Source organism: Mytilus californianus, unplaced genomic scaffold (assembly GCF_021869535.1).
Source record: "Mytilus californianus isolate M0D057914Y unplaced genomic scaffold, xbMytCali1.0.p SCAF_9, whole genome shotgun sequence".
Taxonomy (NCBI): Eukaryota; Metazoa; Mollusca; class Bivalvia; order Mytilida; family Mytilidae; genus Mytilus; species Mytilus californianus.
In genome coordinates this window covers 24,707,084-24,734,201 of record NW_026262745.1, presented here as the reverse complement: position 1 = coordinate 24,734,201, position 27,118 = coordinate 24,707,084, and the positions used below count along the sequence as shown (strand labels likewise).

Here is a 27,118-nt window from a genome sequence, read left to right as displayed (position 1 = left end):
TCATATTCACATTTGAATAGATTTTTCAAATGAAACAGCCATTATGTGAAGAAGTCACACTATTACATGGTCATATATATGTAACCTCTGCTAGGTATAAAAGTTCGCCTTTTTTATTTTATTTTATTCATTTTTATTTTTAGTTTTCACATTTGAATCATACTTTTGATCTTGAATTAACCCAGGATATCAGGTTATTCAACCCAAATCAGTTTAATAGTTATTCAGTTAAAAGAGGATACATAGAAAAGAAATTATCTGTCATTATATCATAGACTATTTGTATTTAGAAAACCATTGTAAAAACTATCCTCTAAATAAATCTACTTATTTCAAATATTTACATTTCTGAATATTTTCCTTGTTGTCTCTTCCTTTTATTTAGAGACAAATTTTTATTATTTTTTTTTTTATAGATAGAAAATCTATTCTATTATTTATACCAGATTTAATTGTATCAACCAAAATGCCAAAATCAAACCAATCATCTGTAAAATTTGGTTATTGGAATATAGGTGGCTTATTTTCAAAGGGCATGAATAAAGCAGAGGATCCCCTTTTTCTGAAACATATAGAGAATTACGACATTGTTTTTTTAGTCGAAACTCATGTGGGATATAATTCCCAAATACACAATATTGGTAAATTTCATTATCATCCAATATGTAGAAAATTATCAAATAATAACCGTCATTTTGGGGGTATAGCAATTCTACAGAAAAGTCACGTTAAACCTCATGTCAAAATATTGATTAACAGTAATCCAGATTATCAATGGATTAAATTAGAAAAATCCTTTTTTGGATTTAAAAGTGACCTATTTATTTGTGTACTGTACAACCCCCCTGTTACGTCTAAATATACCCAAGAACTCTCTTCTGATGTTTTTGAATGCATAGAAAAAGATATCTTTCAGTATAAAAAAATGGGTGAAATTTTGTTATGTGGAGATTTTAATGCCAGAATAGGCTCTGAAAATGACTTTATAGTAAACGATGATTCAAAATTTACTCCAATTTTTATACGGCCGCAAAAAAAATTTTGTGGTCGTATATTGGTATGACGTTGGCGTCGTCGTTGTCGTTGTCGTCGTCGTCCGGCGGCGTCGTCGTCGTCGTCCAGCGTCGTCGTCCGAATACGCATTAGTTTTCGCACTCTAACTTTAGTTAAAGTGAATGGATCTCTGTGAAATTTTACCATAAGGTTCAATACCACAAAAGGAAGGTGGGGATTGATTTTGGGGGTTATGGTACCAACAGTTAAGGAATTAGGGGCCAAAAAGGGGCCAAAAATAAGCATTTTTTTGTTTCCAGACAATAACTGTGGAACAGTGTATGGATCTCTCTGAAATTATACTACAAGTTTCCATACCACAAAGGGATGGTTAGGATTTGCTTTGGGGGGTTATGGCTCAAACCGTTTAAGAATTAGGGGCAAAAAAGGGGGAAAAACAAGGTTGTCCTGGTTAATGGACAAATACTTTAGTACAAAACATAATTTAAAGCAGTGTAAGGGAGATAAATCAAATACATCATTGAAATTATCTCCCTTACACTGCTTTTAAATTATGTATAAAGTAATGGTTAATGAACAATTAAGATAATTTAAAACAGTGTAAGGGAGGTAATCCAAATACAACGTTTTGGTTACTTCCCTTACACTGCTTTTAAATTATGTTTAAAGAAATGCATATTTATAAAGGAAGACCAGTAAAAATATCTGCAAATGTTGCATCTTTTTTTTTTTACAAAAAAATCCATATGAAAGATTTGACACTATATTTTAAATTCTATTATAAAATAGATTAAGTATGCACTATGGTAAATTTAAATGGGTAATTATGGTTGCCAACTCCATTGGAAATTTGAATTGAGATTATGACCATATCTTGAGGGAAAGAATTTTTGGGGGGAAAGGGGGGGGGGGGGGGTAAAAAGAAATTGTGGGGGTCAATTTTTTCTCATTTCAGATTTCAGAAATTAAAAAGAATTATTCTTCAAATATTGTTTTTTTTTCAAATTTCAAATATTGAAAAATTTCAAGAAGTAATCTTTAATTGCACAGTATGGCGCATTAGATTTGTAAAATCTTTGACCACATTTATTTATTTGTTATGCCGAATCTAACTGTGTATTTAGAGTTTTAATTATGGGTCCAGTTTTCAAATTGGTCTACATTAAGGTCCAAAGGGTCCAAAATTAAACTTTGTTTGATTTTAACAAAAATTGAATATATGGGGTTCTTTGATATGCTGAATCTAAACATGTATTTAGATTTTTGATTTTTGGCCCAGTTTTCAAGTTTGTCCAAATTGGGGTCCAAAATTAAAATTTGTTTGATTTCAACAAAAATTGAATATATGAGGTTCTTTGATATGCTGAATCTAACCATGTATTTAGAATTTTTTATTTGTGGGCCCCGCTATCAAATTGGTTCATATTGAGGTCAAAAGGGTCCAAAATTAAACTTTGTTTGATTTCATCAAAAATTGAATTATTGGGGTTCTTTGATATGCCAAATCTAACCGTGTATTTAGATTTTTAATTTTGGGTCCCGTTTTTTAAATTGGTCTACATTAAGGTCCAAAGGGTCCAAAATTAAACTTAGTTTGATTTTAACAAAAATTGAATTTTTGGGGTTCTTTGATATGCTGAATCTAAACATGTGTTCAGATTTTTGATTATGGGCTCAGTTTTCAAGTTGGTCCAAGTTGGGGTCCAAAATTAAACTTTGTTTGATTTCAACAAAAATTGAATATATGGGGTTCTTTGATATTCTGAATCTAAACATGTATTTAGATTTTAGATTTTTGGCCCAGTTTTCAAGTTGGTCCAAATTGGGGTCCAAAATTAAACTTTGTTTGATTTCAACAAAAATTGAATATATGGGGTTCTTTGATATGCTGAATCTTACCCTGTATTTAGATTTTTTATTTGTGGGCCCGCTATCAAATTGGTTCATACTGAGGTCAAAAGGGTCCAAAATTAAACTTTGTTTGATTTCATCAAAAATTGAATTATTGGGGTTCTTTGATATGCCAAATCTAACTGTGTTTTTAGATTTTTAATTTTGGGTCCCGTTTTTTAAATTGGTCTACATTAAGGTCCAAAGGGTCCAAAATTAAACTTAGTTTGATTTTAACAAAAATTGAATTCTTGGGGTACTTTGATATGCTGAATCTAAACATGTGTTTAAATTTTTGATTATGGGACCAGTTTTCAAGTTTGTCCAAGTTGGGGTCCAAAATTAAACTTTGTTTGATTTCAACAAAAATTGAATATATGGGGTTCTTTGATATGCTGAATCTAACCATGTATTTTGATTTTGGACATTGGACCATTATAGGTAAATTAAAAAAATTGAAGTTCTTAGACCACATTCTTTCTGTGTCAGAAACCTATGCTGTGTCAAATATTTAATCACAATCCAAATTCAGAGCTGTATCAAGCTTGAATGTTGTGTCCATACTTGCCCCAACTGTTCAGGGTTCGACCTCTGCGGTCGTATCAAGCTGCGCCCAGCGAAGCATTTTATTGATACATACCCTACTGACAAAAACATTATGACAAGAAAAAGTCGAGACCAAAAAATTGATCAAAGAGGCAAAGAAGTTTTGGATTTTTGCATTAGTAAACAAATAAGAATTTTAAATGGCAGAGTTCTTGGTGATACATTTGGTAATTTTACTTGCTATACCCCCAATGGTGCAAGTGTGGTTGATTATGTTGCTGTGTCGGAAGAAATTCTTGAAAATGTACTGTATTTTAAAGTATCCAGATTTATTCCCACATTATCTGATTGTCATTGTAAACTTGAGTGGGAATTATCTGCAAAATATTGTGTTCCTGGAGAAAATGATATTCCAATCCAGTTGAAAAATATGACACCTAATTATATCTGGACTGACTGTTCAGCAATAAAATTTCAAGAAACACTTTCTTCAGATACACTACAAAACTACATACTAGAATTCAACAACAGCACAATTCAATTTACTCAGACATCAGTAGATGAAGCATCATCAAAACTTTCAAACATCTTTTTATCAGCAGCAAATCTATCACTTAAACGACCTTTAAAAAAACACACAAACAAACAAAAAAAACAAAAAGTGGTTTGACGCAAGTTTACAACAAGCTCGAACTAACTTGCTTAATTATGGAAAAATTTATTCAAGATTTCCATATGATCCAATTATCAAAAATCACTTTTATAAACTGAATCGTGAATACTCCAAACTAAGGAAATATAAATACAAACAATACAAACAATCATTGATTAGTCAGCTGGACTCCTTGCACGAAGAGAATCCAAAACTGTATTGGAACTTAATTAATGAACTACAGGAAAAAAATGAAACTAAAAAAAAATGTGGAGTACAACCATCAACTTTGATATCACATTTCCAAAAGTTGTCACAACTGAAAGGTGAATTTCAAAGTAGATATACAGAGCTATGTGAAAAACTGAAACAGTTAGAAAACTCAAAATGTTTCAACGAGTTGGACTCCGTTATCACTGAGTCTGAAATATCCAAAGCCATTTCACACTTAAAATGCAATAAATCATCAGGCTTGGATAACATTAGTAATAATATGATAAAGAATGGACAGACTTTCCTTTTAAAAAGTTTTCAACAGATGTTTAATACTTGTCTGTCTTCAGGTATATACCCAACATCTTGGGCTGAAGGTTATATTACACCAATTTTTAAAAGCAACGATACAAGTGACCCTAACAATTATAGAGGAATAACAATAACAAGTGCAATTGGAAAGCTTTTTAATAGAATATTAAGTCTAAGACTGGACAAATTTCTTCAGGAACATAATATTATACATGATAGTCAAATTGGATTCACAAGGAAAGCCAGAACTGCAGATCATATGTTTATTTTAAACTGTCTTATTAACAAATACTGTAATTCAAAAGAAGGTAGACTGTTTGCCTGTTTTGTTGATTTTCAGAAGGCTTTTGATACTGTTATACATACAGGGATCAAGATTAAACTACTAGATATTGGGGCTGGGTCTTATTTTTATAACATTATTAAAAGTATGTATGAAATTAGCAAATCATGTGTCAAAATTCAAAATCAAGTAAGTGATTTTTTCCCATTAGATATTGGAGTCAAACAAGGTGACAACCTCAGTCCGAATTTATTCAAGATATTCATAAATGATTTGCCCAGATATTTGTCAGATACTAGAGACCCAGTTAATGTCAATGACAAAGATCTACATTGTTTAATGTATGCTGATGATATTGTTTTATTATCTACATCAGCTGAAGGACTACGAGAAAAGCTGGGAATGCTTGATAAATTTTGCAAAGATTGGTGTCTCAATGTGAATACTAATAAGACAAAGGTGCTGATTTTCAACAAGGCAGGCAGACATGTAAAACAGATATTCACATTTCAGAATATAAATCTGGAATGTGTTTCAAAATACAAATACCTAGGTTTATATTTAAGCTCATCTGGTTCATTCAGTTATGCTCAAAATGAACTATACACAAAATCCCTGAAAGCTCATTTCAAATTAAGGAAAGATCTTTTATCACTTAATCCTGATGTAAAAACAAGTATTCATGTTTTTGACCACACTGTAAAACCTATTTTATTATATGGTAGCGAAATATGGGGGATGTTTAATTCTCTTTCCTCTAAATGTAAGAAGGAAGATATATCTTTTGAAAAATTATATTCAGGTTTACCCTGTGAGAAACTTCATATAAAATTTTGTAAATTTATACTTGGGGTACACAAGAAAACAACAAATGCTGCAGTGTTATCTGAACTTGGAAGATTTCCAATATATTTTAATATTATAAAAGGAATGTTATTGTACTGGTATAGATTAGAGAATTTAGGTAATAATTTTCCTCTATTAAAAGAGGCATATACACAATCAAAGACACTACATCACATGAATATAACATCATGGTATGGTTCAATAAATGTTGTTTTTAAAATACTTGGTATTGACTATACAAATGCCATAAATGCTCCATTTTGTGAATCCTTATACAAATTTAAGAAATATATAGAAACCAAGCTATCAATATTGTTTATTAGCTGTTGGAAAAAACAAATAGATAAATTTTCAGACAGTAAACTGAAAACCTACCTTTTATATAAAACAAATTTTGGTTTTGAAAAATATCTAACATTGATCAAGAATTTTGAACTTAGAAGAAGTTTTACTAAATTACGTGTATCTTCTCATAGATTACAAATAGAATTAGGTAGATATCAGGGTATTCCCCGAATTAACAGAATATGTAATAAATGTTCTTCCAATACTGTCGAAGATGAGGCTCATTTTCTATTTGATTGTAACAAATTTGAGGATGATAGAAATTGTATGTTAGCTAGTATTGCACAATATAATTCTTATTTTAATCATATGAACAGTCAAAGCAAAATTATCTGGTTATTTAGTGTAGAAAATGTTGAGTTACTTAAAATAATATGTAATTTTATATACAAACATCTTCCTTAGTGAAGATTAGTTAAAGGAAATCTATGTGTGTATATACATTTGATTGGACATAGAAAATTATATTCATCTGAATATCACAAACATACTAGCCGATTAAAAAAAAAAATAATTGTTAAGATATATTATTTATTCAAATGTTCTCTTATATCCTTGAGGCATCGTCCCCAGGTATCAACTGCATTCAAGTTACCTATGATGCTTCCTTGTTTGCTTTTGATACAGGTAGGAAAGAGACATTTACACACATTTTACATGCCTATGGCCCATAAGGTATCGCCCCCTGGTGTCAGCTGCCTTTAGGAAACCATAATGCTTTCCTATTTGCTGCTGACACAGGATGAGTCATGGACATGTTTAATTTCTACTTTCTTTTTGGCTAATTATTATATATTTAATTGATCCAACTTTTTGTGTACTATACATATGTGGATATCTATTTTTCTTTTTTTCTTTTTGGGCTGCTTGTTTATCTATATCAACCACACTTGCAATAAAATGCATTAGTATTAAAAAAAACAACATACTATAGATTCTTTATCTACGTATTCTTTAAGAACTTAAATAGTTCTCGTTTAACTTTTTTTTTTTTTTATCTCATTGTTTGTATTGTATTATGAAAAAATTATTGATGTTGTAATGTTTATGCCCTTTGGGGCCCATAATTGGAAATAAAATATCTTATCTTATCTTATCTTATGTTGTAAATATGCAAAAGTTTATTTTTATGATGTACAAAACTTGAAAAATTTTATACAGTAATTGTCTTGTCTGGACGATTTTTAGACAATCATACGGTTTCTGTCAGTTTATTGTCCCCTGCACGCAGGGCGTGTTGCAGGGGACATACAAATACCAGGCATCTATCCCTCTATGTGTCTGTCCATCCTGTCTTGTTAGTGCTCTCACATACATGTACAATTCTTGCCAGATTTTTATTAAGATTATATCATAGATTTATATTAGCAATGTCTCTTACAAATTTGAAAATCAGTGCTGATCAACTTTTTTTAAAAGAGTTATGCCACTTGGAAGTATTAATTATATGAAAAATTGCATTGTAAGAGCTCTCTTGTGGACAAATTTTACCAGATTTATATGAAATTTATATCAATAGATTATATCAACCATGTCTTGAATAATGTTGAAAATCAGTGCCGACCAACTATTTTTAAAAGACATCAGGTTATCGGAATTCCCATGGGGACTAACTGTGCACCATAATTGCGGACCTGTTTCTGTATTGTTATGAGTTACAATTTATGACTAAAATCAGCAAAGACCCATCGAAACAACATCTGATTCAAAAATTTAATAACACTTTTAGATATTTAAATGATATATTGGCTCTCAAAAATGACGACATCAGTATGTACACTAAAGAGATTTATCCTGTCGAACTGACTTTAAATAAAGCCAATACTAACAATGAACACTGCCCTTTCCTGGATCTTGATATCTTTATCTTTAACGGGAAACTTCATACCAAAATTTACGATAAAAGAGATGATTTTTCATTTCCTATTGTTAATTATCCATTTTTAGATGGTGACGTTCCCTTGTCGCCATCTTATGGTGTTTATATATCTCAACTTGTTCGATACGCTCGTGTATGTAACACCGTATTTGATTTAAACGAAAGAAATCTCTGTATTACTGAAAAATTATTACACCAGGGTTTTTCGATATCACAAACTAGTCAAAACATTTACTAAATTTTATCATCGGTACCTGGAAATCATTCGTAAATATAAATCAGCATGCAGACATCTTATACGTTCAGGTATTTCACATCCAATATTTTATGGTAACATTCTTTACAAAGCACAAAAATGTCGGCATTCACCTCAAAAGCTAACCAAACCTTTTAAACAGACTTATTCAGAAAGGACATAGTTACGATACTGTTGTCAAGTCATTAAAGATTGCATATTTTGGTATTAATATTGATTCACTCATAGGGTCTTTGCATCGGAAATAAACACATTTATTCTAAAACCAGTTGTTGGCATGATACGGGTTATGTTCTTCTCATATATTTTATGATGGTATGATACTAAACCCCTAACGGGAGGGATTGTACTTGATTTTCATATGATGAAGACATAATCTTTCAATCAGTTTAATTGAGGTTTGGAGCTGGCATGTCAGTAACTGCTAGTAGTCCTTTGTTCATTTATGTATCATTGTCATTTTGCTTAGTTTCTTTTGTTACCTGTTCTGACATCGGACTCTGACTTCTTTTAAGCTGAGTTTTATTGTGCGTATTTCTATGTTTCTTTTTTCTACATTGACTAGAGGTATAGGGGGAGGGTTGAGATCTCACAAAACATGTTTAACCCCTCCGCATTTTTGCGCCTGTCCCAAGTCAGGGGCCTCTGGCCTTTGTTAGTCTTGTATGTTTTTTAATTTTAGTTCATTTATATGTTTTGGAGTTTAGTGTGACGTCCATTTTAACTGAATAAGCACACAATTTTATTTAGGGGCCAGCTGAGGACCACCTCCAGGTGCAGGATTTTCTCGTTGCATTCAAGACCCATTGGTGGCCTTCGGCTGTTGTCTGCTCTTTGGTAGGGTTGTTGTCTCTTTGACATATTCTCCATTTCCATTCTCAATTTTATACCACTTGGAAATATAATTATATCCCACGCAAATTTTTTGCGAAGGGTATAATGTTTTTGACCCGTCCGTCCGTCCATCTGTCTGTCTGTCCGTCCGTCTGTCCGTCCGTCAGTCCTGTTTCTTGTCATCGCAACTCCTCTCAGACCACACAACAGAATTTCATGAAACCTTTTCAGATAATAAGGACATACTATGTAGATGTGCATATCGACAGGAATTTACGAATCAATTTTTTTCCCAGGAGTTACGCCCCTTTGAACTTATTTGCCTAATATACTACTGCAATGTTTTGTCATCACAACTCCTCTGAAACCACACCACAGAATTTCATGAAACTTTGTAGATAATAAGGACATACTATGTAGATGTGCATATCGACAGGAAATTACGATTCAATTTTTTTTCTAGGAGTTACGCCTCTTTGAACTTATTTGCTTCAATGTACTACTGCAACAGTTTGTCATCACAACTCCTCTGAAACCACACCACAGAATTTCATGAAAATTTGTAGATAATAAGGACATACTATGTAGATGTGCATATTGACAGGAAATTACGATTCAATTTTTTTTCTAGGAGTTACGCCCCTTTGAACTTATTTGCTTCAATGTACTACTGCAACAGTTTGTCATCGCAACTCCTCTGAAACCACACCACAGAATTTCATGAAACTTTGTAGATAATAAGGACATACTATGTAGATGTGCATATCGACAGGAAATTACAATTCAATTTTTTTTCTAGGAGTTAAGCCCCTTTGAACTTATTTGCTTCAATGTACTTCTGCAACAGTTTGTCATCGCAACTCCTCTGAAACCACACAACAGAACTTCATGAAACTTTGTAGATAATAAGGACATACTATGTAGATGTGCATATTGACAGAAAATTATGATTCAATTTTTTTTTCTTACACTTATTTTTTTTCTCCAATGACAATGTGGGGACGTGGGGTATGTGAGCACGCTCCCTAAGGTTCTTTAATTTATATTGAAAATTGCATTGTAAGTGTTCTCATGTGTACAATTTTTGCCAGGTTTTTATGAAACTTATACCAAAAGATTATATAAACAATGTCTTGAACAAGTTTGAAAATCAATGCCGATCAGTTATTTTTAAAAGAATATATCAATTATATGAAAAATTGCATTGTAAGTGCTCTTGTGTACAATTTTTTTGCCACATTTTTATACGCCTGTCAAAATTTTGACGAATCATGAGCTCATGGCGCAGCTGTTTATAATCAAATTTGTACCAAATGTTTTTATCAGCAATGTCTCAGACATTTTCGGAAACAAGTGTCAATCAAATATTTTTTAAAGGGTTATGCCCTTTGGAGATATTAATTATAGAAGTAATTGCATTTCATTTGTTCTCAAGTCTTCTTTTCTATAAGATAAAAAGTTTTAAAGAACAACAAAAAAAAATTTATTTTTAGTGATCTCTCTTGGACAGATAAAATATGTGCCAAGCTGGGGATATTGGAACTCTGTTTTTATTTATTGAATTTGAAACTTTTGCATAGTTTACATGTTAAAGTTTGTGATTTGTTTGTGAAAGTTTAAGGGAAACTGCTAATGGTTAGTCAATGATATTTGGTATACTAATGTATGTGCATTGACATTTCTCAGTTCATGAAAATTATTTGGCCATGTACCTTCAGATGTTAATTATATAAGAAATTGCATTTCTGTGACTTTAAATGTTTAGCATAATATACATGTTAGAGTAATTGCCCTTTAATGAAGATTTTTACCAATTTTTTGTGACTTTGCCTTTTATCTTGTGTTTTGTGTTTTGAGAAAAAACTATTTTGATACTGTAAACAGAAATAATTATCATACAAGATCAACATAAAAAAAAATTTCAGTCATGAATTATATTCTAATCTACAATTTTGGAGAGTTTCCATTGTTGAAGATGCACATGTGAATCTACTATGATGAGTTACAGATCGAGTTTACATTTGGTTCCACTCCTCTTATTTTTGCCAAAATTACAGGCTTTGGACTTTGAAAATTTCATGAAAATAGCAGTTATTTGGACTTTTTTTTCTAAAAGCCTTCACACATTGAGTTGATTTTTAGTATGTGAGTCTACTATGATGAGTTACAAGTTTATGTTTGGTTCCGCTCTGCTGATTTTTGCTGAAACAATAGCCTTTGAACTTTGAACATTTTGTGAAAATAACAGTTATGCAGACTATTTTTCTTAACCCCTTCACATATTGAGCTGATTTTTAGCATGTGAGTCTACTATGATGAGTTACAGGTCAAGTTTATGTTTGGTTCTGCTCCATTGATTTTTGTTGAAATTATGGGCTTTGGACAGAAAACTTTGTGAAAATTACAGTTTTTTTTTCTAAGTGCCTTCATATATTGAGCTGATTTTTAGTGTGTGAGTCTACTATGATAAGTTACAGATAGAGTTTACATTTTGTTCCGCTGCGCTGATTTTTGCCAATTTGAACATTTTTGACTTTGAACATGTTGTGAAAATAACAGTTATACACACTTTTTTTTCCAAACGCCTGCACATATTGAGCTGATTTTTAGTATGTGTGAAAATAACAGTTATACGGACTTTCATTCTCAAATTTCCGCTCCTGATAATGGCTTCAAGCTTTTTTTGTGAGCGGGGCCATTCATGTCGTTCTGACACATCTAGTTTTTACTGATTTCTCTCAGCTATGATATGTTCTTCCTTTTGTGTTATAGTTTCTAATTGCCTGTGTTTAGTTTAATCTTCTTTTGAATCAGTAAGATAACTTGTGTTTACTCTGCTTTACTAGCAAGTACAAACGAAATTGTGCAACTTTCAAGATGAAAGGAGGTCTTTTTAATTATTTATTTGATAATAGAACTGGTGGTATAGTGAAACACATGGCCTGGTATTAATAGCTGGTTGGGGACAGATTTATTTTAAACAGATTGTTGAGATTATAGACAAATAGGTCACTATGACATTAGTTTTATGTCAGGTGTAAGTTCGTGGAACAAATCATACTGGGAATTAGTTTTATTTCTACAGTATAGCCGATCTGTAAATGTGCTAGATGGTTCACTTGACATTTGGTACAGCGGAAAAATTATTATACATTAGTCTGAACAAAATTCACAAGACAATTAATTAATTAATTATTGAATTAACTAAAGATATTAGTTAAAATTTATCAAACATATCAACCGGCAAAAAATCTCATTTTACTGGCCAGACAAGCAATCTTTTTGGTTTGACTGTCATTACTGTTGTCCTTCTTGAACTCTGTATATGAAAAAGTATAAAAGACGTTATATGCTTTGTGAGAATATTCTGCACCAATTTACAAATATACAACAGGAATAGTATGAAAAACATTTATGAAGGCTTGACATCAAAGAATGACAACATCTTATTTAGATTTTGATGATTTGTTTGAAAGTGAGACATAAAACAATAGTTAGGATGTTATTACAAATCTAATTAGCTACACAGACACTTGGTTATTGGCAGAACTGTCAAAAGTTGATTGTACTTTACTATAGGAAGGACTTACTTACTCTGGTTTTCATTAGAAGAAGGTAATTATTAATTTCTTATCTGATACCTCTCTGGATTTTGAAAAAAAAGCAAAATAAGATTTAATTGAAAATTTTTTTTGAAAATGTTCTCAAACTTTTAAATACATTTTTTTAAAAGATTGCCATAGCAGCATATATTATTAAAAGATTACAATCTACTATAATAGCAACTGTTTTCTGAGAGTCTGTGATAGTACAAAGAGAATTATGAAGCTGTCAATACATGTTTATCTTTTCAATATTATTAAATTTAAAAAATGGGAACTTGCCAACTCAAGAAAATTACACGTTTGTTCAATAGGTTCTTGAACTTTATTGTATATATATCCATAGTTATAGCAAAGAATACAACAACCTCGTCAGTAACTAGCCAATAGATCAACCAGAATCAAAACAACACATTGACAATAACATAAAACAGTGATAACACAGTAGGTTTACATTCGCATAGTCTTGATTCAATCAAAGGTTCGAAGCAGGTTCTCTGTTGATATTAATTAATTGGCAGTATGTGTAATAAGCTTCCATCCAAGGTACTATGAAAAACAGCAGGTCAGTGTACATTTAATTAAGTTACAGCCAAGCTCTTAAGTAATTATCATGTTTCAGGAGTTATTCCCCTTTATATAGTGCTGAAATGTGTAATATGTTAGATTTGAACCATCTGTGATCTGTTGTTAAACAAATACAAATCTGTTTGTTTGAATGAATCTTATAAAATTATGATTGTAGACCTACTTTAAAGACACCAGATTTCATTTACCAGAAAAAAAAGAACTAATTTTGCTTTCATATTGAGTGGCTATAAATATAAATTTTAGAAAAGACATCTACCATATTGAATAAAAAACATACTTTCTTTGATTGAAATATAGTAATTTATACTAGCTATCATGACTTTAATACAGCTGTAGAACTTTTTCAAAATAAATATTATAAATACTTAAAGGATTATTTATCTACCTGAATAAACTATTTAGATTAGAAGAATTATCTAATCAATTAGAATAATAAAAAGGATATTATTTACAAACATATATTTTTGTCCCCCCCGCGTAACGTGTGCGGGCGGCCCCTTCGGTCTTGTTAGCAGGTACAATTCTTGCCAGATTTTTATAAAATTTATACTATAGATTAATATTAGCAATGTCTCGGACAAGTTTTATAATGGTGGCAGATCGACTTTTTTAAGAAGAGTTATGCCCCTTGGAAATATAAAATATGTGCAATGCGGGGGACATTGAACTCTGTTCTTTTATTAGATTGAAATTAAGATGAAATATAACCCAGTGAATTATAAGGAAAGGAAATGAAAATGACAATATAAATTGTATGCGTATGAAGCATTTTCTGGATTTACCTTCATGAAGAATGCTCAAAGCCAAAAAATTGTCTTTGTCAAATGGTATGCTTCACCTAGTTAGTTGCTGAAATAGGGATGAAAGACATGTATAAGAATTTTTGATAATATAGAAGTATATAATCATTTTTTCAACTTTGAACATAGTTTAGTAGAATTCCTAGATTATTGTAATTTATTTCAGGAGATCTTTGGGAGGGATGGTCTAAGTCAGCTGTGGAATGAACTGGTGAGGGATGGGGAAGTTGTTGTGAACAGTAATGATGGACTTATGAACGGCAGTGGTGTCCTGGCTCGTAAAGGTATGTTGCACACAGAAACTCTAACACTATTTAACCTTTCTAGTAAAAGTTAACAAAATTCTAATTGATATATATACTAAACTTTTGAGTTCCAGGACTTAACTACTACTAACCTCAATTTTGTGCTGGTTGAAAGAGTAAAATAAAAATATCGAACTCCAAGGAAAATTCAAATGGCAAAATCAAAAGCTCAATCAAACATATCAAATGAAATTAATGAATGGAAAACAACTGTCATATTCCTGACTTGGTACAGGCATTTCCTTATGTAGAAAATGGTGGATTAAATCTGATTTTATAGGTAGCTAAATCTCTCACTTGTATGACAGTTACATATAATTCCATTATATTGACAACAATGTGTGAACGAAACAAACAGACATAATAGAGGGTGGTAAAGGGGGGGGTGCTTGCACGGAAAAAACGTGAAATAATTTCTGTCATGAACGTTGCACGAAAAATAAAGACTTTGATGTGAACCTTTTGTGACTGAGTCACTGTCCTCTTGTATATATAAACTCTCTGTTTTACTTAATATTCCGGATTAAGTATACACATTTATGATATAAATGGTTTACGGCTTTTAAAAAAGTATATAACGATCTTCTTAACTTTTAAAATGCAAATAAAGGAACAACATCATAGATAGGCCTTTCTGCTTTATCAAAAAACAAAATTCAATCATTTTTTTTACTTGACGATCCCTGCCTAGTGTTTGAAATTTATTTGAAAAATACCGAGCACGCAAAATAAGCATTTGAAATTCACGATGCACGTAAAATTAAATAAGCAGAACACGTTGAACGAGGCACCTGTCTTGCACGACTGAACGTCAAATAAAAAAGTTAAAACACGTTGAACGTGAAATAAAAAACGGCGATCACGTTGCACAAAAATAACCCTTTACCACTCTCATAATAGGTAAAATGTCAAAAATAGGGGTACAACAGTCAACATTGTGTTATAATCTTAATCACTATAAAAACAAACAAATATGTCAACAAAGAAAAACAAGACGTCATATGGACAAAACACATAAGCAAAAATGAAAGACACAATCTGCAACACAATCACTTTAATTAGAACTGTGATGTCAAAAGTTTTTTATTGTGACAAAAGAAATAATAAGGGGAAAACATTTTATAAACTTCAACAGTGGAAAACTGAAACTTGGTGTATACATTTGTACCTCCACCCACATTTCTCTTACATTGAACAGTTGTAGTCCTTTAAATTCTTGATAGGTTGGGACTAGCCTGAACATATTTCGGGGAAGATCTAACAAATTGAGTGCAATTGCCAGTTTGACTCAACCTTTATTATATTTTGAACGTTAGCTTCTTTAGTGCTTTTACTGGATTTGCCTAACCTTTGGTATATTCATGACAGTGTTCTATACCCAGTTCAGTGATTGAGTTGGGATCATTTTTATCATATATTCAATAAATGTAGTACCAACAGAACTTATATCAAATGGGCAGCCTTTGTCTTATGGGAAAAAAGTATGACAAACCTTGTACATATTTTTCGTTAAGGATGTTCTTGTGCCCCAAATGCATGTTTTATCCTCCAAGTCCAGTGGATCATGTCATGTCTTATGTATCTTTATTGGTATCAGAATAATTGAATTGAATACCCATCACATGCATCTGTAGTAGGCCATGAGAGCCTGAATTGGCAGCTGGTTAAACAGTTTATAACATTATATGTGTATACTTGTAGAGGAGGCATATCAGTGATATCTCTTTATAGTGTAGTACATGTACCTAGATTCTTAATGATGCAGTTCCCTTGATCCTGTCAATGTTATTTACAATTTTGAGTTACTTGAGAGATTACATGTGGTAATAATTACATAATTTGTGAGATGTAGTTCCTAATTTCTGCAATAGATCAGACGCGATGGTGATCTACATGAAGGAGTTCTGCTGACTGTTATATTATCAGTTGTAGCAACAGGAGCGAAGTCATTTCATTGCAGCTTATAATTAATATGATTGCTATACAGTTGTCACAGTTTGATGCTGATGAAGTTATTTTTAGAACATTGCATTGTTTCTGTTACTAAAATAGTAGGCGAAATATTTTTTTATTAGAATATGGGTTATGCCTATGTTTGACTTGGAAAAGAATATGCATATGCATATAGAACTGTCTCATTGCCACTCATACCGCATCTTCCTATATCTATATATGGTTGAATGATTATCACACAGCACATGAGATCTACATGTGTCATACATTGGACAGGTTTGCTGAATGACATGTAAATAAAAATATACCAAAACAATCAAGTATACATGTAAGAATAAGAAGATGTGGTATGATTACCAATGAGACAGTTCTCCACCAGAGATTAATGATGTAGAAGTTATCAACTTATCACCATACAGCCTTCAACAATGAGCAAAACCCATGTACAGCTACAGTATCACCAAGAAGCAATGAAATGACCAATAGATTTTGGTGGGCACTGAGCCTTTCACCATAATGATTCAGGAAGGTTTTTTAATATCACTTTTAAGGTAGACATATTTTGATTTATTTAGTGAACAAAGCATATTGTACAGTAATCAAGCTATGATCGTAATTTTTTGAGGTCTATTATCCAACACAGTTAGATTTTGTTTAAGTAGTGAAATTTCAATGAATAGAATAGAATTTTCTGTTGGAAATATTCAAAGTGTTTCACTCACTCTTGATGTAAGAAAGCCTTTAAGAAAAAAAATTCCCCTTTCCTGGTAAACACTAAGAGGGACCAACACAGGAAAACCAAAATGTTATAGGCGTGATTTTTTTTCACAACTGCATAAAACAATTATATAAATGTGTATTTGAAAAGTACAGTTATAAAGTACATTATAAAGTTAAAAAACCCATAAATTAAATGACCCCATGCAATTTTATTCCAGCAAAAAGTGCTGCTTGTTAACTGAATGGGTTTTAGCAGGTAGTAAACTTTTGGCATAATAGTAAATTTATAAATAGCGATCTTTTTTATCTTCAATATCTTGTTTGATGTGGCAAACTTTTGTAATCATAGGGGTAATGTTATTACCTGTTTTTTGTTTTACTAGATAATAACACTCTATGACTGTTTTCTTAAAATAAACATCCGTGGAGGGATGCTGCTGAATGGCATCTTTCATTCTTTAATATTATGAATGGGTTCATCACTATGAACTGTACTTCAAACCAAAATTATAATGTCCATGGAACTATAATTTGTTGAAATTAAATTTCATACCTAAAACTTTTAAATGCACACATTTGAACACATTCTATAAACTATATTTCACTGTTCTCTCAACTCAGATCTGTGTTTCTTCTGTTTATGTTTATTTCTATTTTAGTGCTGTTGATCAATGAATTTTGAAATATATAGGTTGCAATTATTCTTTAGTTTTATTCTCTGTCTTTTACCCCATCCTGCTATCTTCTATCCATTTCAATTCAGTATTGCAGTATGCACCCTGGCTATGAATGCTCCCATGCATTAATTACAAATATATAGTTTTATCGCACCTCAGATAAATTATGAAGTTATGATTGGTTAAACGCTGTCACGTGGTGACCCCCTATGGATCCGTATGGGGTCAGTTTATTTCATATGGGGTTCATGACGTCACTTTTACTATTAATGGTGATGTCATCTATTATACAGTTCACCACTGACCCCATACGGACCATAGAGGATTAGTAAAATCCATAGGAGATTCGGCCTTTGGATTTTATTAACCCTATATGGATCCGAAGGAGGTCAGTAGCAAACCATATAACTTATATTATCCTTCTCTTTCTCTTAGGGGGTGTAGATTGCAGAGTGGTCTAAGTTATCCATCTACAGTGATCACTGAGGTTGTGAGTTCAAACCTCACTTGTGGCAATGTGTGTTTGACTCAGATCATAATTGACTTAGGGATTGGCAGTTTTCCTACAGAAGGTCATGGTTCCTTTCGGACACTCTGGCTTTCTCCACCAATAAAAAATGGATTCTATGATATATTTAAGGGTGCTGAAAGTATCTTTAAACAATGAATCAATGAATCATTCTATACCTCATGTTGGTACATACTGTGAATCCTAAGATACCTGAAAAGTTGTTATCAAAGAGAGGGGAAAGATACCAAAGGGACATTCAAACTCATAAGAAGAAAAGAAACTGACAATGCCATGGCTAAAAAAAGACCTAAAGACTGAGCAACACGAACCCCACCAAAAACTGGGGGTGATCTAAGGTGCTCTGGAAGGGTAGCAGATCCTGCTCCACATGTGGCACCTGTCATGTTGTTCATGTTAGTACAAACCCAGTAATAAGTCTAATTTGGTAGGTCACATTTGGTCAACCAACTCGTGATGGCGTCCGTAAAATTCACGAAGTGAGGATTTCAACTTCACCACTTGGAACTCTTGGAACTCTTGGTATGATAGCTTCCTTGTCAGCAGCAACCCTCTATCAATGAAATCATGATAGAAAATACAAGCCCTGGAATATCATATCAACTGGGAGATATATACTCTGTATGCTGGTGCTGCTGGATTGTTGCTACATAAAAATGGAAAGTTCACAATTGGGAAGCTAAAATCATCTCTTTTGTCGTAAAGTTTTGTAGTCAATGACCCTCATTGTTAATTTCTAGATACAGTATCAATAGTATTTTTGTACAAACAATAAACAGGAGCAAAAATATGTACTGAAAACTTTATAGTTCTCTAAGATATAAAAATTAGACTATTTTATAAGCAATAAAATGTCTGCGTTAAATTTCAAAAAACACTCAGCTTTTGAATTCAGTTATTTCATGGTAACAGTGATGATATCACAAAGGAAGATTTAGTCATAACATTAGTCATAGCTGTTGCTTAAAAGTTTTGAAGGTTTTTGTCTCTCTCCCATTCTATTTTCAATTTCTAAACTATGTTGTCAAGGTTCAAGTAGCTTTGAGATAAAGAATAACAATAACAGTTCTGTTTCTTTGCAATATTTTTTTTTCAAGAGCATGTAGTGACTTTGCATCATGAACTAAACATGATATCCCTTCTTTCTCGTTCAAAGCTAGTGCACACATTTAAGTCTGCTTTTTATGAAATATAACTTTTTTATGTAACTGAATAGAAACATTGTTCTATTTCAATTATTCAAACATCTGTCTATGAAATGCACCTGACAGAGATTACATTGATTAGATGAAATGAAAAAATAGTCTTATAGAAACCTTGCTTTCTCTCCTCCTGGTCTGTGATCTTCTTTGTAATGATATCATCATAATGTACTTTAAATTACAGTAATAAGGTAATGTGAACAACATTCTCTTTTCTACTGCCCCTCCTTAATTTGTTCCTCTCCCCTTTCAGGCATCCCTCCCTGACTTTTTATATCAGTATCTCATCATGATATGTTCTATAAATCATACATGGCAGTGGTTACATTGATTTGAGAATTTGCTGGTTAAAACATTCCTGCCTGCAGTGTCCACTCCATACTCTGCCCACCCCCTAACTAAGACTCTTTGTACCCCATACTACAAAGAATTTTTAAAGAAGATGATGTGCATTTCTTTTAGTGTGCCTCCCTACTTGATTTTCCCTCTGATGACTGGTTTCCTTGACTTTCTTTGTCAGTAAATTGTACCTAACAATGATTATTTTGATATATTAATAAGATGATGTGGAGGTATCAACCTTTTCTTTTCTAGTGCCCCTCCCTCCCCAATTTTCTGTCAGTATATCATCATGCTTAATCTATAACTTACATTAATAATATGAGGTGGAGATAAGAAGATTTTCTTTTCTAGTGCCCCTCACTACTTTGCCTCCCTCCCCAGGACATCCCTCCCTCCCTTACTTTCTATTTTAGTATAATCATGCTGTGCTCTATTAATTATATCTGAAAGTGATTACATTGATTTGAAGATTTGCTGGTTACAACATTCTCTCCTGGAGTGCCCCTCCTTACTTTACACCCCTCCCCTTGTCAGATATGCCTCCTTGACTTTCTTTGTCAGTATATCTTCATGCTGTGCTCTATAAATCATACCTGGCAGTGATTACATAGATTTGAGGATTATGGGATTAAAACATTCCTGCTTGTAGTGCTCCTATATACGTTGACCTCACCCCCCTGACATCTCTCCCTCCCTGGCTTTTTTTTAGTATATCATAATATGTGCTCTATAAATTATATCTGGCAGCGTTTACATTGATTTGAAGATTTGTTGGTTACAACTTTCCTTCTTGTTTTGCCCCTCTATAAATACTTTGTCCCCCCACCCTGTTCAGAAATCTATCCTTGACTTCCTTTGATAGTATTTCATCATAGTTTGCTCTACAAATTGTACCTGACAGTGATTACATTGATAAAATGATGTGCAGGTAACAAAGTCCCTTTTGTTATGCCCCTCCCCATGACAAATATCCCTCATTGACTTTCATTGTTAGTATTTCATCATGTTGTGTTCAATTAAATATACCTGACAGGGATTACATTGATAAGATTGATGTGCAGGTTACAATATTCCCTCTTGTAGTGCCCCTCCTTACTTTGCACCCCTCCCCTTGACAGATATGCCTCCTTGACTTTCTTTGTCAGTATATCTCCATGCTGTGCTCTATAAATCAGACCTGGCAGTTATTTCTTTGAAAAGATGATATAATGGTTACACCATTTCCTCTTGTAGTGTCCTCCATATTTTGAACCCCTCCCCAGGACAGATATTCCTGCCTGACTTTCTATGTCAGTTTATCATCACATTTTGCTCTATAAATCATGCTTGTCAGTAATCACATTGAAAAGATGATGTGCAGGTTACAATATTCCTTCTTGTTATGCCCCTCCACAATTTGCATCCCTCCTGAGGAATACATGCATATGTTGTGCTCTATAATGGAAATGATTTCTTTGATAAGAGGATGTACAGGTTTTAAGTTATAACATTCCTTCTTGTTTTGCCCCTCCATACTTTGTCCCCACCCCTGTTCAGAAATTTATCCTTGACTTCCTTTGATAATATTTCATCAGTTTGTGCTTTATAAATTGTACCTGGCAGCGATTACATTGATAAGCTGATGTGCAGGTTACAACATTTTCTCCTGTAGTAAATAATATAGGTAACACTAGTTTTTATTACCTTGTGATTAAGGGATGCACAACTTAGCTGTGAAACAGGTAAAATGTTTTCTTTCATTTTTATGAGGATAATTAAATATTGCAGATAGGATAAAAAATAAATATTTTGTAGGTTAATTGCCAGTTACTGCATTTATTTTGATAGTATAGAAATGTACCACTATTATTACCGTACAAACATGATTTGAATAGTTGCTTTTTTATATTGAATTATTCTAGGTATAATGATGAATATTGTTTTAACTGTATGGTTAATTTGATATGAGAATGTCCCACTGAATACACAGATATAATTTTTTGTTTACAATCCTTGCAAACCAGTATTATGGAAGGGTTGGTTATAGTTTATATAGGAATCCACTAATCAGGTTACGCATTCTTCTGTCCTAGTCCAATCGTTCATCATTCTAACTCCATTTGTTTGTCTATTGTCCTGTATGGACCAAATTGTGTACTTTATCAAGTTCTAATCAGTATGGCCACTAGCGAGGACCTCATTTTACATTTGGAGCTCCATGGGATGATAAAGACATGGCTGCCAAGTGATTGATTCTGGGTCCTTGGAGCCACTTTTTATTTTTAAAAAAATATCTACTGTTGATTCATTATTATTCTTAGGATACCAATTTTTTTGGATTTCATAGATATAAACCATGAATTTAAATGTTCAATGAAGTACAAATTTTCCATAAGCTTGTATACAGGCTATGGCAAAACAAAGAAATCAAAGATCCATGAAAAATATAATTATTACCTAAATCCATAAAAATTGGTTTTCATGAAAGTAAATGAATTCATAGTAACCCATGTAAAACAAAAAAGTTAGAACCTGGTGCAAAGAAAATAGTATCAAGTATTAATTTATTAAAGGGATTTGTATATTCCTTTCTTTAGGTTTTATGCAGTTCACTACTTTGAATTTTGCATAAATATTCATACCAGCAACATTTGGTATGGCAGCACATACTTTGAAGAAGTACGTAATAGAAAGAGAAATATTTGTGGACATTGCTATGAATTTACACATCCTACACAGCCAAACTGACGCCTTACTTAGGCAAGGATTTTACTGCCTGTTGAAAGAAGACTAAAATTGACCTATTTCTATACCCCAGTCACCTTGGGGCTTGCACTGTTGCTTGAATCATAATATTTAGACTTGATAATTAAACTTATATAGCAACAAAACAAATTGTTGCATGCTTTTTGTATTATTTATATGCTGGCAACTTATCTGGGTCAACACTCAAACTGGCCCTATATATTAGCTGACACAAAAAAAAAAACTAAGTTTGCCCTTTTTGTTAACTGGGGCAGATTTATCACTGGATAACTGAAACAGGTCACAGCCTGATACCTTAAAAATTTGTGTACAGATTCCAAACAGAAGATAAGAATATCTTTAAAATTGAATTTGTTGTAATGGGGTTGCCATCACCTTTTTCATGTGAAATTAGGCAAAGAATGTAATTAATCTTATGATAATTGTGAAAACAGTTAATGGATTTACCAAATGTTATGTGATAGATCATTTCTCAATCCATCAAGCATTATCAGTATCATTCTAAGTTTTTAAACTGTTATTAATAAACATCTGGTTCAACAGTATTGATTAAAGTTTATTGATAGTATAATTTTTTTGCTGCAGTAACTAATTGAAATGACTCAATAACTGACTTATGTCTGTAACTGTGTCATATTTCTTAAAAATAGTACAAGTTGATATCAGTAATACAAGTTGATATCAATGAGGGATTCAGGACTTTCATAAGTGGGGGCTCATTGAAAATAAGGGAGTTGGGGGTGGAGATGGCGACTGGTCCTGGAAGTCAAATATCAGAAAAATATATTAAAAAATCTGCCAAAAAGGGGGAAAGGCACTACTCCAACCCTGGCATCATGGGTCTGCCCCTGACTACTGTAGTCTTAGATACATGATTTTTTGTCTCGCCTTGGTATGCTGTTTCCCGCGGCGGCGTCAACAATGTATTAGTTTGTGATTAGATCTAGTTCATGGTGAACCACTAGTGGTAGGTCAGTGATATTTGGTCTGCAGTTGTATTAGCATGGAGATTATTTGGCCCCGCCCCCTCAGTCAAGGTCTATTGACTTTGAAACTTTGCTTAGTTTACATGTATTAGTTTGTGATTAGGTCAGTTTATGGGGAACCACTAGTGGTAAGTCAATGATATTTGGTATGCAGTTTTATTAGCATTGGCACATCTCATTACCATGAATATTATTTGGCCCGCCCCCTCAGTCAAGGTCTATTGACTTTGAAACTTTGCTTAGTTTTCATGTATTAGTTTGTGATTAGGTCAGTTTATGGGGAACCACTAGTGGTAGGTCAATGATATTTGGTATGCAGTTGTATAAGCATTGGTATATCTCATTTCCATGGAGAATATTTGGCCCCGCCCCCTCATTCATGGTCTATTGACTTTGAAACTTTTGCTTAGTTTTCATGTATTAGTTTGTGATTAGGTCAGTTTAAGGGGAACTTTAATTAAACAAATTTTTTTTGATGTATAGATACTCTGCCTCGTCCGGTCTGTGCTTTGGTTAGATGTTTTCTGCTTTGTATCAATCTGGTGAGTTAAGCTCTTTTCAAATGATTTTTATACGACTGCAAAAAAATTTTTTTTGTGGTCGTACATTGGTATGACGTTGGCGTCGTCGGCGTCGTCGTCGTCGTCCGGCGTCGTCATCCGAAGACACATTAGTTTTCGCACTCTAACTTTAGTTTAAGTGAATGGATCTCAATGAAATTTTACCATAAGGTTCAATACCACAAAAGGAAGGTGGGGATTGATTTTGGGGGTTATGGTACAAACAGTTAAGGAATTAGGGGCCAAAAAGGGGCCAAAAATAAGCATTTTTGTAACTTCCAGACATAACTTGTGTGTAAGTGTATGGATCTCTCTGACATTGTACCACAAGGTTCCATATCACAAAAGGAATGTAGGGATTGATTTTGGGGGTAATTGCCTCCAAATTTTAGGAATTAGGGGCCAAAAAGGGGCAAAAAACAAGCATTTTTCTAGTTTCATGACAATAACTTGTGTGTTAGTGTATGGATCTCTCTGACATTGTACCACAAGGTTCCATATCACAAAGGGAATGTAGGGATTGATTTTGGGGGTAATTGCCTCCAAATTTTAGGAATAAGGGGCCAAAAAGGGGCAAAAAACAAGCATTTTTCTAGTTTCATGACAATAACTTGTGTGTAAGAGTATGGATCTTTATGAAATTGTACTACAAGGTTCCATATCACAAAGGGAAAGCTGGAATTGAGTTTGGGGGTAATTGACCAAAAAGCTTAGGAAGAAGGGGCCAAAAAGGGGCCAAAAATAAGCATTTTTCTAGTTTTTAGACAATAATTTGTGTTCAAGTGTATGGATCTCTCTGAAATTGTACTGCAAGGTACCATACCATGAAGGGAAGGCTGGGGTTGATTTTGGGGGTAATTGCCCTAAACGTTTAGGAATTTGGGGCCAAAAAGGGCCAAAAAACAAGCATTTTTCTAGTTTCCAGACAATAACTTGTGTTCAAGTGTATGGATCTCTCTGAAATTGTACTTCAAGGTACCATACCACAAAGGGAAGGCTGGGATTGAGTTTGGGGTGGTGAATCATAAGGGGGTTCAAAAAATTTGGGGAGGGATTTTTTTTCCTTTTTTTTCTTTAGAATTTTCCATTTTAAATTGGTTATTTCTGATTTATATATAAAAACAAATAATAATGATATGGTTTGAATAGGTAAATTAAAATTTTTTAAGTTCTTATACCACTTTCATTCCGTGTCAGAAACCTATGCTGTGTCAAATATTTAATTACAATCCAAATTCAGTGCTGTATCAAGCTTGAATGTTGTGTCCATACTTGCCCCAACTGTTCAGGGTTCGACCTCTGCAGTCGTATCAAGCTGCGCCCTAGCGAAGCATTTTATTGTAGTTTGTTCTTATGTTGTGCTGTTACACCACTGTCCCAGGTTAGGGGTAGGGTTTGTCACCAGCAAACTAGTTTAACCCCGCCATATTCTGTATGTGGCTGTCCCAAGTCAGGAGCCTATAGTTCAGTGGTTGATGTTGGTTCATTACCTTCATATTTGTTTTTCGCAAATTATTTTGTTAAAATTAGGCTGTTAGTTTTCTCAATTGAATTGTTTCATATTTTTCATGTTGGGGTCCAATATTTTAATATAGCCGACTATATGGTTTGGTTTTTTTTCATTGTTTGAGGCAATGCCTATAGTTGCTTACATCCACTTCATTTGAACTTTGGTGGATAGTTGTCTCATTTAATTGAGTAAGACAAGTTTTGGCCTTTATGAAATGTACAAAGTGCTATTTGAGTTATTATATATAAGAAGATGTGGTATGAGTGCCAATGAGACAACTCTCCATCCAAGTCACAATTTGTAAAAGTAAACCATTATAGGTCAAAGTACGGCCTTCAACACAGAGCCTTGGCTCACACCGAACAGCAAGCTATAGAGGGCCCCAAAAAATGACTAGTGTATGTTCACTGTAAGATAAGCCAAAAATTAGTTAAAATCATTAATTGTCCACTTGTTTGAAACAAATGAAATGCAGAAAGCTCATTCACATCTATAATTACAATGTAAGATGATATCATAAACTGTTTTGATTTAAAACTAATGTGTTTATTCAGGTCATTACACCATAAGTCATAGATCTCTTTCAATTTTCTTATCACTTCCAAAGCACAAAAAAATTATTCTGAGGATCAGCCCTTGGCAAGAATTTCACAAATTCAATATGAAAAATTAACTTTATATTCCTTTTTTTTCTGCCATAGAATTAAAAATACATTTTGTTACGTTAGTCTATCTGTTAATTTTTTGAAGGAAGAAATTAAAACAATTGGCATCATTCTCACTTTTTTAATTGTAAACACCGATATGTTACCCTTATCTGATTGATAGCAGTACAAACTTGAAAGTTACAAAGTGTTGGTAATTATTATTTACAACTATTGTGAAAGTGTTAACTAGAACTTAAAAATCAGTATGAATAGTTAATTTTCCTCTTTTCTGTTTTAAGCATTGAAGTATTAATTTAAGTAAAATCATAATAAATTAACCGAAAACTTTTGTTCGAAAACTTTTGTTCGAAAAGTTTTATTTTCTACTCAGAATTGTAGGAGCATATTAATTTACTGTAAGTGGAAGTTTTTGCATTCAGGTCCATCTCTCAGAATTTCACAATGATATATCTAATCTATTTCACCTCTGTGGTCTTCTTAATTGTACAGTACAAATTTGTACTGATGGGTGACTGTGACCTAAATTCTATGCATGAAGTATTGATCAGTTGTCACATTGATTAGAACACTGATTAATTTTACCAAAAAAATTCATATTATTGTTACTGACAAATTTAGCTTACAGGTTTTTTTTAGAATAGAAAGTATAGTACTATGATTGATTACTGTATTAACCTAGATTTTAGGAAAAATTCCAAACATAGGATTACAAAATTGAAAATAGTTGTCTGAGAATACATGAAGAATGTCTTGTTTTTATATCCTAGCTCCAACAGAGTTTTTATACCCTAGCTCCAACAGAGCTTTTATACCCTCTTTCCAACAGAGTGGTGGTATACTGGATTACCTCTGTCCATA

At 32.8% G+C, this 27,118-nt stretch overlaps 2 protein-coding genes and 1 long non-coding RNA gene across 5 annotated transcripts in view; 2 read left to right on the top strand and 1 right to left on the bottom strand.

The window, feature by feature from the left end:
• The window catches only part of LOC127715307 (uncharacterized), a 156,580-nt gene that overhangs the window by 33,974 nt on the left and 95,488 nt on the right, over positions 1 to 27,118 (bottom strand). The window lies entirely within an intron of this gene.
• LOC127715249 (E3 ubiquitin-protein ligase HERC2-like) overlaps positions 1 to 27,118 on the top strand; it is a 131,423-nt gene that overhangs the window by 11,621 nt on the left and 92,684 nt on the right. For 2 of the 3 annotated variants that reach the window (XM_052221269.1, XM_052221268.1), the window contains exon 3: positions 14,230 to 14,347. In XM_052221269.1, coding sequence (XP_052077229.1) covers positions 14,230 to 14,347 — 118 coding nt within the window. Of the gene's footprint in view, positions 1 to 12,545; positions 12,686 to 14,229; positions 14,348 to 27,118 lie in introns of those variants that run through there. The other variant, XM_052221270.1, reaches the window with a different exon arrangement.
• LOC127715274 (uncharacterized) lies at positions 1,931 to 7,197 on the top strand. Its single transcript, XM_052221312.1, has 2 exons — positions 1,931 to 2,444; positions 2,968 to 7,197. The coding sequence occupies exon 2, from the start codon at positions 4,596 to 4,598 to the stop codon at positions 6,504 to 6,506; it is 1,911 nt and encodes a 636-aa protein (XP_052077272.1). The 5' UTR covers positions 1,931 to 2,444; positions 2,968 to 4,595; the 3' UTR covers positions 6,507 to 7,197.